This window comes from Mustela nigripes, chromosome 6 (genome assembly GCF_022355385.1).
Source record: "Mustela nigripes isolate SB6536 chromosome 6, MUSNIG.SB6536, whole genome shotgun sequence".
Classification (NCBI taxonomy): domain Eukaryota; kingdom Metazoa; phylum Chordata; class Mammalia; order Carnivora; family Mustelidae; genus Mustela; species Mustela nigripes.
The window spans coordinates 52,349,189-52,365,114 of NC_081562.1; the positions used below are offsets into that span (position 1 = coordinate 52,349,189).

The 15,926-nt window shown below is 42.5% G+C and overlaps 1 protein-coding gene across 5 annotated transcripts; it reads right to left on the reverse strand.

Moving 5' to 3' along the window:
• Nucleotides 1-661: 661 nt before the first annotated feature.
• On the reverse strand, nt 662-15,753 carry MFAP5 (microfibril associated protein 5). 5 transcript variants are annotated; one of them, XM_059402552.1, is made up of 10 exons: nt 14,956-15,753; nt 14,378-14,464; nt 13,372-13,407; nt 8,513-8,557; nt 7,990-8,022; nt 7,352-7,387; nt 5,441-5,470; nt 4,630-4,717; nt 3,974-4,047; nt 662-2,534 (listed from the first exon to the last, which is right to left on the reverse strand). In XM_059402552.1, exons 2-10 carry the CDS (start codon nt 14,433-14,435, stop codon nt 2,422-2,424), a joined length of 513 nt encoding a protein of 170 aa, XP_059258535.1. In that variant the 5' UTR covers nt 14,436-14,464; nt 14,956-15,753; the 3' UTR covers nt 662-2,421. The 5 variants fall into 5 exon arrangements, with proteins under 5 accessions (XP_059258535.1, XP_059258534.1, XP_059258538.1 ...); XM_059402551.1 differs by having other exon boundaries at nt 14,378-14,437; nt 14,956-15,702; XM_059402555.1 differs by lacking the exon at nt 8,513-8,557 and having other exon boundaries at nt 14,378-14,437; nt 14,956-15,719.
• Nucleotides 15,754-15,926: the final 173 nt, after the last annotated feature.

Here is a 15,926-nt window from a genome sequence, read left to right on the forward strand (position 1 = left end):
CCTGGTGTGGGGCTTGAATCCAAGACTCTGGGATCATGACCTGAGCCGAAAGCAGACACTTAATGACTGAGCCACCTAGGCGCCCCAAGAAAATTTTTTAAAAATTAAAAAAGCAGGGTGCCTGGGTGCCTTCAGCTCAGGTCATGATCTCAGGATCCTGGGATCAAGCCCTGCATCGGGCTCTCCTCTGCTCTCTGCCCACCCCACCCCCTCCCCCCACTCCCGCCTGCCTATCTACCCACTTGTGATCTCTCTCTCTGTTAAATAAAGAAATAAAATCTTTTAAAAAAATTTTTTAAAAATCACAAATTCGTGGAGCGCCTGGGTGGCTCAGTTGGTTAAGCATCTGCCTTCGGCTCAGGTCATGATCCTGGAAGCCCAGGATCAAGTCCAGCATTGGGCTCCCTGCTCAGTGGGGAGTCTGCTTCTCCCTCTGACCTCTCCCCTCTCATCCTCTTTCTCTCTCTCTCTCTCTCATTCTCTCTCTTTCAAATAAATAAACATATAAATAAATAAAATCTTTGAGACTGAAGCACTACCTATTGTGCTAACAAGGCACCTAAATAAATAAAATCTTTTAAAAAAGGCACAAATTCCTGTCATTTTAAACATATGAGAAAAAGAAACAAACAAATACAAAACCACTCATCCAGAAAAGGAATAAAGAAAAACTTATTTTAAAATGTTTAATTTGCAATATACTCAATACTGGGATTGAGGTGCTTTGTGGTGGGAATGCCACCTCATTCAATATATGGTAGGAGGGTCATGTTCATGGTGAGATTCTTAAATGATTCTTGGAAATTCTGTGCCTGTTGAGATTTCTCTACAGTGGGTATAATATCCACTTAATAAGTCTATTTATATATGAGGATATTTACTTTTAGAGGCTATAGAGCAGAGATTACATGCTTTGGGTCTTTTCCTAGCATTTCTCTTTAATCAGTTGTGCAAATCCCATTAAACTAAATTGTTTCTTAACAGCAAAATCTGATGCTCATTTACATAGTTTTCTTTCAAGAGGAAAAGAAGTCAACCCTACCAAGCAGAGAGGAATTCTGAGTGTGTAACTTGCCTCAAAGTGTCTTACTTCCATTGATTTTTGTGGGCTTCTTTGGAAGGTTATTAAGTTATTCAAATAGAAGCATCTATAGTGTGTAATCAGTAACCTGTAATAGGATTTTTTTTTCTGTTGTGTTGTGGACTACTGTCTTAACATGAAATTTCTCCTCTTATAAGCAGACATGAAGGCTATGAATTAGACTGCATCTAGGCTTCAAGAAATACGAATAATCCACTTAAATCTTGAGAATTACAGAAGGAAAAGATACCTTGGAATCAACATAAATCTAACCTTGTAGTGTTAAAGATGGGAAATTAAACCTAGTTTACTGGTTTACCAGGTTACTGTTAGAGCCAACATAAAAATGTAGGTTGTGTAAATATTGTGTTTTATTACTCTTTCTTATAAACCATTTGGCAAACTTGGCCTGCCTATTAAAATTTAAGTCTGAATGCTCTTCTTAAGCACCAAATCAAGCTATTCTGGAGTCCATTTGCATGGTAATTTCTACAGATTTTGTCTAGTGATGATGATGAAAGAAGTAGCGACAAATCAGGAAAACCCTGACCAAACTCAGAAATTATTTCACATTAAATTGTCTAATTTGAGAGGGTGGGCTAACCGCCATATGACCAAAAACAAGTAAATGAGACTTTGTACCCCTGCCTGCCAGTTGGACAACTACATGAAAAAGTGAACAGGGAACCATGAGTCCCAGTTCCATACATAGCCTACTCCTCTCTCTTTTTCCTTGGCCTCTGAACGCAGCAGACCTCATCTTGGGTCTTTATGTGTTGCCAGTAGGATTGTGTAGCTCTGCGTTCTGGAGAATTCTCTAGGACTACAAAAATTACCATGACTCTTCTGAAAAAATCCAAGCAGGCAAACCCAGCAAAATAGTTAAAATAAGAGTAAAAAAGTCTATGTAAATGAATGACATGTTAATCTAGGAAGCTCTTGAAAATGTTTAAAAAAAAAAAAAAATGGAGTTCTAAGGCCAGCCAAAATGGACAGCAACAGCTTCTTCCTCCCTAAGATCTAGTTCAGACAGATCCGATGGTCAATATTAACCTAAAGTTTATTTTCCTTTGAAATTGTGTGTAGGGTGTTTGTATATAAGCCACATGGTTATCATTAATCTACATCTATGATATTGAGAAACAGCAAAACCATGCAATAATACAGACTGTGTTATCAGTCAGAGAATGGAGGCAAAAGCTAGGCACTGCAAAGGGATTGGTTTAAGAAATACTAATGTCTATGGGTTAGCGGACAATGGTTGGACAAGAAGGAGTTCCCTCTTGTTAGGGCATTCTCTTCCTCCCACCCACACATTATTCTTTCCTCTTCCTTGGTGATCACAGACCGCTGGGTCTCTGCAAATTCACATTTTCACAGGGTGGAAGTCGGAAGTAGTGGGAGCGACGGAGTCGTCTTGGGGGTAAACCAGCCATTTGACGGCAAAGTTCATCTAGAAGAGAAGCAGAGCATAATGGGTTGGGAATGCAAAATAGGTAACAAGGGCTTCCATGTTAAGAGATAGAGGGCCGTAGGGTTCTGTAGTGAAAGACTGAAGAGAACTAGATCTGGGCTACAACCTCAGATGTGCAGCTTACTGTTATTTATTACTTACTAGAAATTTCCTTAACTTTGTTGAATCACACTATCCCTTCCAGGATAATAAGCATGAAATACCAGCCTCCACAGTGTAGTTGTGAGTATTAAAATGAAATAATATGTGCAAAGTACCTAGCCCAGGTGGCAGGTAAATTTTAGGTTCCTCTGGACGCCTAGCTCCCAGTTCTTATAATCATGGATTTATTAATAGCAAAAACCATGAGATTCAGTCATTGACTATCTGTTTACTATGTGCAAATAGCTAATTTTAGTAAATCCCCTGAGACATTTGAAAGTGCCTAGAGTCCAAAGTACTCATCCCTCAGTCTCAAGGTGCTTCCCTTGCAGGTGCTTGCACAAGGCCAGTGGGGGCAAGTAATAAGTTTCCTTCTGCGAAGTTAACTACAGCTCTTACTCAGAAGCTCAGTGCAGGATGGGCTGCTGAGTCAGAAGGGGCTGTGTCTGTGGTGCCTTCACCAACCACACTTAGCGTTCGGGGCTGGCCATAGGGAAGGTGAGAAGTATCTTTATTCCCACAATGCATGGTTTATAACCACACACTTTGGACTCTTGTAATCTTGTTTTTCTTTTTTAAAGTTGTTCTACCCTCATTTATTTCTAAATTTTCACAATAAGTAATTTCAATGGTTCTTGGAATTGGCAGACTGTTTAAAATGTTGCCAACTTCAAAATGTCCAATCTGGTTTATTTTTATTATTTACTCATAGGCTCTATACAAACATCAGTGTCTCCAAATTAGTAGATTTTTTTTTTTTTTTACAAAGTTGTTCCTTTATGAACATGGCTGCCAATTCTTAATCTACTATTTGTAATGGCTGACTTGGCATTTTTTTTTTTAAGTTTTCTTTCTTTCTTTTTTTTTTTTTTTTTTGTAATCTCTATACCTAATGAGTGACTCAAACTCATGACCCCAAGAACAAGAGTTGCATGCTTTCCAGACTGAGCCAGCCAGCGGGCCCTGACTTGTGCTTTTCACCTTGAACCCCAGTGAGCTTCATAGCAGCTAGGGCTTCAGAAAGCTCTATGTGTAGGAGAAGGTGGGGGTTACAACCTAGCTGGAAAGAGACCCAAGCACCGTTTTCTTACATATTAAGCATACTTCTTTACTTAGATTGCTTATTTAGCATAACTTGGCAAACCAGGGAGTTGATGGGGGTTAAGGAGGTGGCCTAAAGCCCTCCTCAGAAGCCAGACCTTGGAACCATTAGGACCATGTTTCTACTCCTCTCTCTCATAACTGCCCCTCCCACTGACACCCAGCCATCATCTTACCTTTCATAACTTCGTGTTCTTTACAGACAAGACGAGAGCAGATCTCATTGTTGATGATGTACATACGTCGTAAACTGCCAGAGTCCCAGTAACATGATTAGGAAAGTAGATAGAAAAGAGCATTGGGAGGGAGAACTAGCCTAGGCCAAGGTTGCCTGCTCAACTTCTGTATTCCCCACTTTCCCTAACTGTTCTCCTCCACTCTGGATTTCCTTAATTTTTCTGGACTGCTTTTTCTTCCCTCCCAGAGGAATGCAGGGGATGGAATGGTATTAATTATTCTTCTTAGTGATACTTTGCACACTCCCACCTAGAGTTAAGTTGAATACTCCTCCCCGCTATTGGATCTTTCGCTTCAGCCTTTTTCCGTGAGGTACTAGATTTCACTGTACCAGTACTTCTCTCATGACTATCTTTTCCCCAGCTCTCATCTCACTAGCCTTCTAGCATCTAGTCATACTGGTCAATCTGTTCTCCATATACCTCAGTTCAGATTCCAGGTTCTATCTGGCACCAGCAGGAATAGCTAAGGATCATGTTAAAAACTCCTTCTAGCTTCCAAAAAGTGAAACCCCAGAGTGGGTGTTCATTAAGCAGTTACGGACATGAAACCACTACCATGGATGATGCTTTCTACCTGTCCTGGGACCCCTTACCTTGTGAAACATAACTGATGAATGCATTGTTTAACTGGCCGATGCACAGAGTAGAGTCTCGTGCAGGCAAATTTTTCATCCCGGCAGTCTGAAGAAGTCCAGCAGAGAAAACAGGGATCCACAAAGGATTCGAGAGACGGAAGAAGGTAGACAGAATGGGGGAAAAAAATACAAAGTGATCTCTACACAGGATTATTACAAGTTGGGGGAATGCCCTCCCTATTGGCCAAAAGAGAATGGTAGAAAATTGGCTGAAATAAAATTTAGGTGCTTTCCTACCTGGAAGCAAAAGTAGATAAAATAATCTCAGGGTTCTTCTAGGAAAGTCTTTCTAGGGTTATCCAGGTGGCCATATGAAATATAAACTGAGATGCTTTTAACCCCATTCTAAAGAATCAGAATTCTTAGGGGGGCCACAGTTTCTGTTTTAGTAGTTTCCAATCCTAGATGCACATCAGAATCATCAGTACAATAGAGAGAGCAACTTTGGGCATGGCAACCAGAGTAATACTGAGTCCTTGCTGTCACTTCCTAACTCATTAACCACCACAGAAAGTCCAAAGCCAGCTTAGGAAGAGGAATCTTTCAGGACCATCCAACAATGGTCCCATCTTTTTCCCATGAGCTTGAGGATAAGACTTTATTTAAAAAAAAAAAAAAAAAAAAAGTAGAAATGAAGGGCACTAAAAATACTCCCTGAGAAAGAACTGGAAGCAAGCTAGAAGGTATATCAAGTATCCTCCAAAGAGCAAGGAGGTATGAATCCCTGAGAAGAAAGCTGAAGAAAAAGATGTGCAAAAGACATTCATACCTGTTGTGGTATTTTTATCAGCAGGAGAAGCTGGAAGAGAGAAATTTTACTCAGTTATTACCAGTTCTAGAAGTCACTACTTCTGCAACTGTCATGTTACCTCACTTATAAATAAAAAACCAAAGGAGTTGATAGTGCTTTTAGCAACTTCTAACAGAAAACCCACAGTGGGCTGTACTGTTCCACAAAACTGGAAAGATTTAGAAGTTAGGATGGGAAATCTGATTTTGCCTTTCTCCTCTTCTAGAATTGAAAATGTATCTTTGTTTTGTTGACCAAAAGCACATTTAGTGGAGACACCATGCAAGGATCCCTATGCCCAGAAGAGCTTTATCCTACAGCTAAGGAGAGAAAAGATTGTTACCCTGTAGAAGCTCTTACTCATAAAAGAAAATTTCTTCTCTGTAAATCAAATACATCATCGAGGGTTCTCTCAGATAAAAGTTATTCAGCAAAGAATAGCAAAGGTCACAGCCATAGCCAAACCTAATCTAAGGTCAAGTAAAATACAAGCCTAACTTGTAGAATGAATAATAGGAGTAAGATGAGTCTTGGGAAGACACTAACCATGGGATTTATGTGTCAAAATGCCATTGGAAGAGTTGCTGGTAGATAGAATACTATGGGAAGAATGCTACATGATCTCATCTATTCCTTGGTTTCAATGGCAGACTTACATGCTGAGAAATCTCAGACTTCTACTTCCAGCCCAGATCTCTTTCAAGCTCCCAACCTATAAAGCCACCTGCCATTTTATGGAAGAGTTTGTCGATTTTTCAAAGATCCTTCAAATCTAACATGTCTTAAACTGTCCTACTTACCCTTCACCAATTCAACATGCTCTTCAGTGAATGGTCCCACCATCTACCCAACAGGACACTGGACATCATCTCAACAGTCCCCTATCATAGCTCAAACTTAATTCTCCCTGCCTCCACCTCAGTGAGTTCAGGCCATCATCTTTTATTGGGACTAGTGCAATAGCATCCTGGCTGGATTTCCAATTCACAAATCTGATGGGAACCTTTCTTTGTCTAAAACTATTCTGATGGGTTTTTAGTTCCGTCCTAAGCCTTTCTTGGATCGTGTTTCCTTCACCCCAGAGCTCTTCTCCCTAATTACTCGATTCACTTTCAGTTGTCATTCTAGAAGCCACTTAATCAGTGTGTCCTCCACAGAACCCTTTCCTAAGCCCCGGCACTGACTATACTCAAGGACTCTCTTAGTCTTCTATTCCTTCTGTTGCTTATCCTGATTATGGCCTTTTGTGAAATTAAATAAAGTTACACATTTGTTTATCTTGTGTAGTAGACAAAAAAAAAAAAAAACCAAGTAAAAGAAAATCAGTTTTGTTCATCTTTATATTCCTGATACTCAGTAGTAAGTTTGTAATAACTATTTCTTCAAAATCTAGTTTCTGTCTCCTTTTCCCACATCCTACCCCTTGTTTCTTGTAGGTTTTGCCCTAATTGTTTTAAAAAAATGTTTCTTCAATGTGCCAAGCTCTATTTTGTGTTCAAATCTTGGAACATACTGTTCCTTCTTTGACTGCCTGGCTGGCTCCAGTTCTTCTTTCAAGAATCGGTTCAACCGTTACTTTGAGGAAGTTTCCCTTTAGCTTCCCAAACATTGACTGTTTATATATTTGTCTTGCCTTTACCCACCCAGGCTCGGAAACTCTGAGGAAAAGATCACATATTGGTGTTTTGTACATCAAACAGCCAGCACAATCCCTGCATGTTACGGGATCAAAAATGCCATTCATCTAAATTGAACTGTTGGAAGAATGTGCTCATTGAACTGTAGTCGCGTCTATTTCGGATCCTTCACCAGCTGTACTGCCTTCCAGAATGGGCTCTGGGGAAAGCCCAGAATGGCCCCAGTGGCCCTGGGATCCCCATCTGAACTCACCCAGGTCATCTGTGGAAGGCTCGATATCAGCCAGAACTGAAAAGGCACAAAACAGCAGGTGTGAGGAGGGCTTTGAACTGGCAAGGGGGAAGGCAGAGGAGAAAAAGGAAGAATGGAGGGGTGCCTGGGCGGCTCAGTCGGTTGAGTGTCTGACTCTTGGTTTCAGCTCAGGTCATGATCTCAGGGTCTTGAGATCAAACTGCAGCTTGGGCTCTGCACTGGGCCTGGAACCTGCTTCGGATTTTCTCTCTGCCCCTCCCCCCATAAAAAAAAAAAGATTGAGAAAAAGGGAGAATGGAGGTATTGGGGCAAAGTCAAGGCTGTGGCTGGGTTTGTGTGTTATATCCAAGGGATTAGGATTAGGGCTAATTGAAGTAATTGTGAAATTTTTTGAAGAATATTTGGCCTACTGACATTATAGTTTATAATACATGCCTTGTTTTAGGTATTCATCCACTTTGTTTCATCTTTTTAGAGGACTGGGGGACTCCTTCCCATTATCCCACTGTCACTGAACAAAACACCCCCAATCCCTCTATTCCTTTCTTAGACAAAAATACAGGACTAATTCAAAAGCTGGAATATATTGTGGATATTAACAAGACTCAAGCCATTTTAAAAGCAGTAGTAAGACTTACCTGTTTCATCTGTAGAGGGCTCATTCACCAGATCTGCAAAGACACAGCACAGGAAATAAAAACACACAGGCAGGGCATTTGGGTGGCTCAGTGGGTTAAGCCTCTGCCTTTAGCTCAGGTCATGATCTCAGGGTTCTGGGACTGAGTCCCACATGGGGCTCTCCGCTCATCAGTGAGCCTGCTTCCCCTCTCTCTCTGCCTGTCTCTCTGCCTACTTGTGATCTCTCTCTCTGTCAAATAAACAAATCTTTAAAAAATATATTAAAAAACACAGGCAGAAAAAGTGGGAAAGAGAAGCAGCAAAAAGGGTTGATCTAAAAGGAGGCAAGAAAGATTGAAATGAAAGGATGTGGGCTCCTGGGCCATATCCTCACAGCATCAGGGGTATCTAAGACAGACACTTGGGTCTGCATGAGCTCAGAGTGCCCACTGACCTCTTTTCTATGCCTCATTTATCATTGTACAGATATCATCCTCAATCCTTCTGTTCCCAGGATGAAAACAAAGAAAAAGGGTAGCTTACTAGGATCTTCTGTGAATGTCTCTAGAGTCACTGGAGTCACATCATCTGAATAAAGAAAAAAAGCAGGAAACATTTATTTTTAATTAAAGTAATTTTTGAAGATTTTATTTATTTGCGGGGTGCTTGGGTGGCTCAGTGGGTTAAGCCTCTGCCTTCAGCTCAGGTCATAATCTCAGGGTCCTGGAATGAGCCCCGCATCAGGCTCTGTGCTCAGCAGGGAGGCTGCTTCCCCCCTTTTCCTGCCTGCCTCTCTGCCAACTTGTGATCTCTCTCTGTCAAATAAATAAATAAAATATTTTAAAAAATGATTTCATTTATTTGAGATAGAGAGAGGAAAAAAAAACCCATGAGCAGTGGGGAGGGGCAGAGGGAGAGGGAGAAGCAGACTTCTCACTGAGCAGGGAGCCTCTACCTAGGACTTGATCCCAGCACCCCGGGACCATGACCTGAGCTGAAGGCACATGTTTAACCAACTGAGCCACCCAGGGGCCCCCAGAAAACACTTTCTGAGCATTCCCTGTCCCCCTCCCATTCTTGCACTCGCAGTAAGTGAAATCTGTCTAGCACAGTTGCCAATGCACAGTGAGTATCCCACAATTGTTTTTCGTTGTTTGTTTCTCCACCCAAGTCCTTTCCCCACAAACCAAACAAATGTCAGTTTCCCACTTCCATGAATATACACATACGGTCCTAGCCCAGAATATCCTTTTCCCTTTGTCTCCTTTACCTACATGCCCATCAGATAATCCTCCACAGGCATCCCCTAAGTTTAGGAATAGAAGAATAACATATTTCATTGTCCTATCAGATAATAATGTAATAGCTAATTTGGGTTTACTAGGTGCCAGGCACTATTTAAAAAATCTGTTTTTACAGAGGATAAAATTTGAGCACCCAACAAGTAAATAATTTACCCAAGGTTATACAGCTTGTTGCAAGTACAACGGATTGATGATCTCTTTGCAATACTTACTTTACGTGCAAATTGTCTTTACCAAAGACACTGATTCCGATAATTACAGGTTTGAAATAATTAGATATCAGTTTGCTGATATGTTTACATACAAGTATGCTCACCCAAGGCAATGTGGATGATTTTCTTTTATTTATTTATTTATTTATTTATTTGACAGACAGAGATCACAAGTAGGCAGAGAGGCAGTCAGGGAGAGGAGGAGGCAGGCTCCCTGCTGAGCAGAGAGCCCTATTCAGGGCTTGATCCCAGAACCCTGGGATGATGACCTGAGTCGAAGGCAGAGGCTTTAACCCATTGAGCCACCCAGGCACTCTGTGGATGATTTTCCGATGCTCAGAAGAAGTGAGGTGAGAGAAGAGAGGGTGTGTTTGTAGAGAATACCTTGCAGTTAATCATTGGAAAGTAAAGGCAGTAGGAAAAATAAAAAAAATAAATGGTCCAGGTCTTAAGGTGGAATCTATTAGGATATGCTAAGAAAACTGTATCTGAAACTATAAATAACAGCACTACTTAAAACAAATTCTCTCAACTTTATTATTTTTTTAAAGGTTTTATTAATTTATTTGGCAGAGAAAAAGAGCACAAGTAGGCAGAGAGGCAGGCAGTGAGCCGAGGAGGGAAGCAGGCTCCCCACTGAACAAAGAGCCCCACGACACAGGGCTCCATCCCAGGACCCTGAGATCATGACCTAAGCCAAAGGCAGAGGCCCAACCCCCTGAACCACCCAGGCGCCCCAAATCGTCTCAACTTTAAAAAGCAAAATAACAACGCAATGTTAACACCTAATTATTTAAATATCCCATCTATAATTACTCTTTCTTGCAGATGACTTATCGTCATAATCTAGTTTGCCCACTAGGGGTCAGCAAATAGTTTGCTTTGACTTTTTCCTTCCAACTTCAGCGTCTAAATGCTACGTTTTGTCTGGAGAAAATAGCGTTTTTATAAAGCACGCCAGAGCTATTGACCACTGTGGCAGAGGCAAAACGCAAATAATGCATTCTGAAGCAATTTCCCCCGCTGCTTACATAATCCTCTTTTTAAAAAAATTCCAGGTAGAAAGTCATCAGATCTGACAAAAGAGCCCTTTTATAGTTAACACTCAGCATTAGCTTTCGTATTTCAGATGAAATTTTGGTAAAAGAAATCGAAGTCTGTTCCAATCCCTAGGACGTTTGAAAAACCCCTAGCGCGAGTCCTTCCAAAAACCCTTAAGAGCGGAGTGGAGCCTTTCCAGGGTGTAGCTAAATGCCGCCAGTTCCTTTTCTATCTGCATTCCAGTCCAGTCGCTCACAGATATGCAAGTGAACCGGTGGGTGAGCAGAGGGGTTAAGAATGAGTCCTTGCCGTCACCTCAGAATTTCTGGATGGAGTACTGGTTTTTGGTGTATTCCTCAGATTATCCATCTTTCCCGTGAGCTACCACCGCATAAATGCTTATCTAGGATTCATGTTCTCTGAAAAGAAATCCTAAGTAGGCAATTTTTTAAAAGATTTTATTTATTTATTTGACAGAGAGAGATACAGGGAGAGCAGAAACACAAGCAGGGGGAGTGGGAGAGGGAGAAGCCGGCTTCCTGCCCCGCAGAGAGCCTGATGTGGGTCTGAATCCCAAGACCCTGGGATCATGACCTGAGCTGAAGGCAGACCCTTAACGACTGAGCCACCCAGGCACCCCTTAAGTAGGCAATTTTTACAAGACCAGTGCTCTAACCCCTGAGCTACCGAGCCTTCCCCTATGTAGGCAATTTTTAAAAAAGATTTTATTTATTAGGGACAGAAAGCATGGCTCAAGCGGGGGGGGGGGGGGGGGGGGGCATGGGAAGAGATAGCAGCAGGCAGAGGGAGGAGGAGGCTCCCCTGTGAGGCAGAGAGTCCCATGCAGGCTCTATCCCAGGACCCCCGGATCATGACCTGAGCCAAAGGCAGACACTTAACTGACTGAGTCACCCAGGAGCCCCTTAAATAAACATTTTATTTTATATTTATTTTTAAATGCTTTACTTATTTGATGGGGAGAGAGAGAGCACAAGCAGGGGGAACAGCAGCAGAAGGAGAGGGAGAAGCAGACTCCCCACTGAACAGAGAGCCCACACGGGGCTCAACCCCAGGACCCTGGGCTCATGACCCTAGCCGAAGGCAGATGCTTAACCTATTGAGCCACTCAGGTGCCCCTTAAGTAAGCATTTTTTTTTTTTTAAGATTTAATTTATTTGACAGAAATCACAAGTAGGCAGAGAGATAGGCAGAGAGAAAGGAAGAAACAGGCTCCCCGCTGAGCAGAGAGCTCCATCCCAGGACCCAGGGATTATGACCCGAGTGGAAGGCAGAGGCTTTAACCTACCAAGCCACCCAGGTGCCCCTTAAGTAAGCATTTTAATCATATCATATTTCTTCTAGAAAAGCACCCCAAACTTGTAGACAAGGACTAGACTTTAACCAGCCCAGAGAATGAATGCAAAAGTTCTTTGCTAATGCTGAACTCTGAAGGCTCAGAAAATTTCGGATTCAGAATTCTTTACCTGAAACAGATTAAAAAAAAAAAAGTTGTGTTTCTTTATTTTTATCTTCTGTACCACGATGTACAGAAAGAAATTATATTGTGCCCCAATGCACACATAGAAAACTGAAATGAGTTTAAAAAGATAATGCTTTACTCTGGAAATGTTCTTGCAATGTACCCCGCTTTTATTTTAGTCTGTACTAATTCATTAAAAATTACCCATTGTGATCTGCTAATTTGATTTTATGGTCCATTAATGGGTTACATACTGCTGTGTTCTCAGGAGTTGGGAAAAGTAAGAGATAAATTGTAATAATGTTGAATGTCTAGAGGCAGAGTGGAGATGTTTGATTGGAGTTTCCATCATCAAGCTGTAGGAAGTGGCCACTTGGAAACCAAAACTTCTGGTTTCTGCCATTAGTGCCAGAATTTCGCTGTAGTACTGAGATGACTTTTTATTCTGTCTGCATGTTAGTTTCTCTGTTGCTACATGGATAGGAAAAAGCTGTTAAGATTAGTAGGGTTTTCTCAGTGAGATAAGAGCTACATATAGGAGAGAGGAAACAAGAGATGGGTATAGAGGAGGATTTAGGCAAGGTATTTCACTTGTTAAAAAGTAAGAAGGGGGGCGCCTGGGTGGCTCAGTGGGTTAAGCCGCTGCCTTCGGCTCAGGTCATGATCTCAGGGTCCTGGGATCAAGTCCCGCATCGGGCTCTCTGATCAGCAGGGAGCCTGCTTCCTTCTCTCTCTCTCTCTCTCTCTGCCTGCCTCTCAGTGTACTTGTAATTTCTCTCTGTCAAATAAATAAATAAAATCTTTTAAAAAAATAGTATATACAATGATATTTTAAAAAAATAAATAAATAAAAAAATAAAAAGTAAGAAGGTTTGTGGCTCCTGGGTGGCTCAGTTGTACAGCATCTCCCTTCAGCTCGGGTCATGATCCCGAATCCTGGGATCGAGTCCCATATCAGGCTTTCTGCTGGGTGGGAAGCCTGCTTCTTCTTCTCCCACTCCCCTTCCTTGTGTTTCCACTCTTGCTGTGTCTCTTTCTGTCAAATAAATAAATAAAATCTTAAAAAAAAAATAAAGGCAAGGAACTTTGATGAACAGGATAACAGGGTTGTGGAAACTGGTGAGCTGAATCCGATTTTCCATACTTAGGCAATGTGATTCTCTGTTATATCATAGATGCTTTAACTCTGACCATTCATCTGCATTATTCTTATATCCCCAGCAGATAGGGCACATGACTGACTCAGCTGGAAGAGCATATTACTCTTGAATCACGGGGTCTTGTGTTCAAACCCACACTGGGGGTAGAGATTCCGTAAATATATACTCAAAACACAGAAGAGTCCAGTTCCAAAGGTTTACCTACCTCCTCGTTGACCACGGACTCCTAGTGGTGTCCAATCTGTACCAAAGGACAGAGAAGAGAGATAAATGACTCCAGCTCTACACCCCATCAAGCTTTTATAGGATGAATCAAAAAATGATGGGAAATGGTTGTACTTTATTTTTCTGCATTCTATTTCTGTATAGTTCAGTACAAAATCACTCAGACCATTAGTGCTGACATGGAAACCCTCAAGAAAAATACATTCCTGAGAATAAAGCCCTGCTTTGCCAAGCCCTGACATGGGATGCCCTCTTGCCCTCATTCCCTAGCAGGAGTCAGATCCTGTTCAGCAGTCGGGGCTAACAGCCTTTCTGAAGTGTCCTGTCCTAACCCCACAGCCATAGTCCGAACTACACTATGAACAAGGCACAAAGTAATTTTCTGACAGTGTGGACCTGGCAGCATGAGAAAATAGAGCAGGATTTCTTCAAGGTGCCAAGATTCCCTTTCCATGGCCAATCTTTCAGCTCTGTTCTGTGACATCTGTGATAGCTTTTCTTTAGCGCATAGCTTGGCACGTTTGTGTGCATGTGAATGCATATGTGTGTGTGCCGGAGCTAGTGTGGGTAGGTGTGAGTGTATATATTCCCACTGTGCCCCTTCACGCACTGAATTTGGTCCCGTTTCTTATTAACTGTTTCTTATTAGCTGTCTCTGTATGTTTGCAAATACATTGGCGTGTCAGCTTCTCTTTCCTCTGTTGACCGGTACATTGATGTGTGTGTGTGACCCTCTTTTGGGGTTAATAAGCATTTGTGTGGATCTTATATTCATAACCCTCCACATACTTCCCAAGTCTGAGATCATCTCTGGTCTCATCCCAGCCCCTGCTTGTCAGACACAAATCTGCCCTTTTCTTGAATATTAGTTCTAGAACTCGGGAGCCAGAACAACTGCTGCCAGTCCCCATCACCATCCCACCCCATAACCTACAGCTCCACATTCCCCCCAGGAGCTGGAGAAAAGATTGAAGGGAGGGACTCACCAGAGGGGATGAGGAGGGCAGTGAGGAACAGCAGCACCTTGGGTCCCAAGAGCAGCATATCTGAGAGTGGTGTTGGGAGAGGAGAAGCTGTGATGTTCAGGACACATCAGCATCTGAGGCCCAGGCAGGGCTGCCTGGAGGGTCCCTGTCTCTTTGTCTGCCCAGGGCTTTCCCTGGTCCCCTGTGCAACTCCAACCTTTTCTCTTTTCTTTCACCCAACATTTCTCCCTCAAATTCTCTCTTTGATCACTTACCATTACTCTCATTCTCATGCCTTTTTTCTGCGAAGTCAGAGGAAACTATATACTCTCGATGGTGCATGGTTGCCCCCAGTGTGTGGCCACTTTCACCCCCGGTGTCTAGTTTTTTGATATCCGTGACTTTTAAATATCATCCACTTATCTTGGTGTCTCGTCTTGAATTCCAAGGATAAATGGGGTATTCACTCAATCCAAGTCAGTGACATTCCCCACGGCCCCCCTCCGGCCTTTCAGTTTCAACACACACACACACACACACACACTCTCACCCCGCACACCCTCTGTCTGTCTAGGGTTTTGTACAATCAAACAACTCACTGTGTATTTTTCCTCTGCTCTGTCCACCGAGTCCTTTGGCGGCCGAATGGGCCTCTCTCCTTCTCACGCTGTTTCTACTTTGGCTGGAGAATAAGATGAACAGGGCCACTCCCTGGGAAGGACTTCAAATTTGGCCTACTCTGAAACAATGAGATGAGGGAGAGCGAGGGGGGGGAGAGAGAGAGAGAGAGAGAGAGAGAGAGAAAGCCAGGCTGGAGGAGTGTGATGAGGCGGGAATGAGAAGGGGGCTGGGGCTTTGCAGTCACTCACACCCTCATTCCAAAGGTTATGACCACACCAGTGAGGGATGCTGCTGTTCCCTGGGAGGCCGGGCTTCTGCTGGCAAAAGCCTTTCTTCCATGAGCTTCTTTTCCCTCTTGCAACCTGGCCCCAGTCCCTAGTCCCCAGCCCCTTTCTGCCTTGGGTTCCTTTTCATCTTTGGATGGTCGGCCATCCTTCTTCTTCTGCCCTTCTCTGTCCGTCCTCCATGTTTGAATCTTCTCCATCCTCCTGTCTCGCTGTCTTCTTCAGCATTCATCTCTTCACCACCAACAAATTCCTTTATGTTCCTATATTTCTCTCTTTCTCTTTTTTCTCTTTCTTGACCCACACACATTCAAGAATGTGGTTCCCCCACCCCCGGGAATCCTATTTATTCCATATTCAAACACACACAGATACCACATGAGTTTTGTCCAAGAGGAGGGTTGGCTGTTAGGAAAAGTTGAAAAATATAGTACTGTCTGAATCCTTTTGAAGTGGGGAGGAGCTCTGTGAGAAGACATGTTAGTCTTCTTCTGTCTTTTGACTTTGTTTAGATTTATGCTCAGAATCCTGGTTTCTGGAATCTTCAGGAGAAAAGGCCATTAGAAGCCCAAAGAAAACTGGGAGCCAAGCTCACTTTTCTGGCCTTATTTTCCAACAGTACTTTCCCCCACATCATGTCATAAGTAGATGACACTTTCTGTGAT

Coding starts and splice junctions, on each gene's coding strand:
- MFAP5 (XM_059402552.1), bottom strand. CDS start 14,435: ATGCTGCTCTTGGGACCCAAGGTGCTGCTGTTCCTCACTGCCCTCCTC. Junction 5,471..7,351: donor GCCTTCCACAGATGACCTGG/GTGAGTTCAGAT, acceptor TCTCTCTTCCAG/CTTCTCCTGCTGATAAAAAT. Junction 4,048..4,629: donor CATCAGTTATGTTTCACAAG/GTAAGGGGTCCC, acceptor GGACTCTGGCAG/TTTACGACGTATGTACATCA.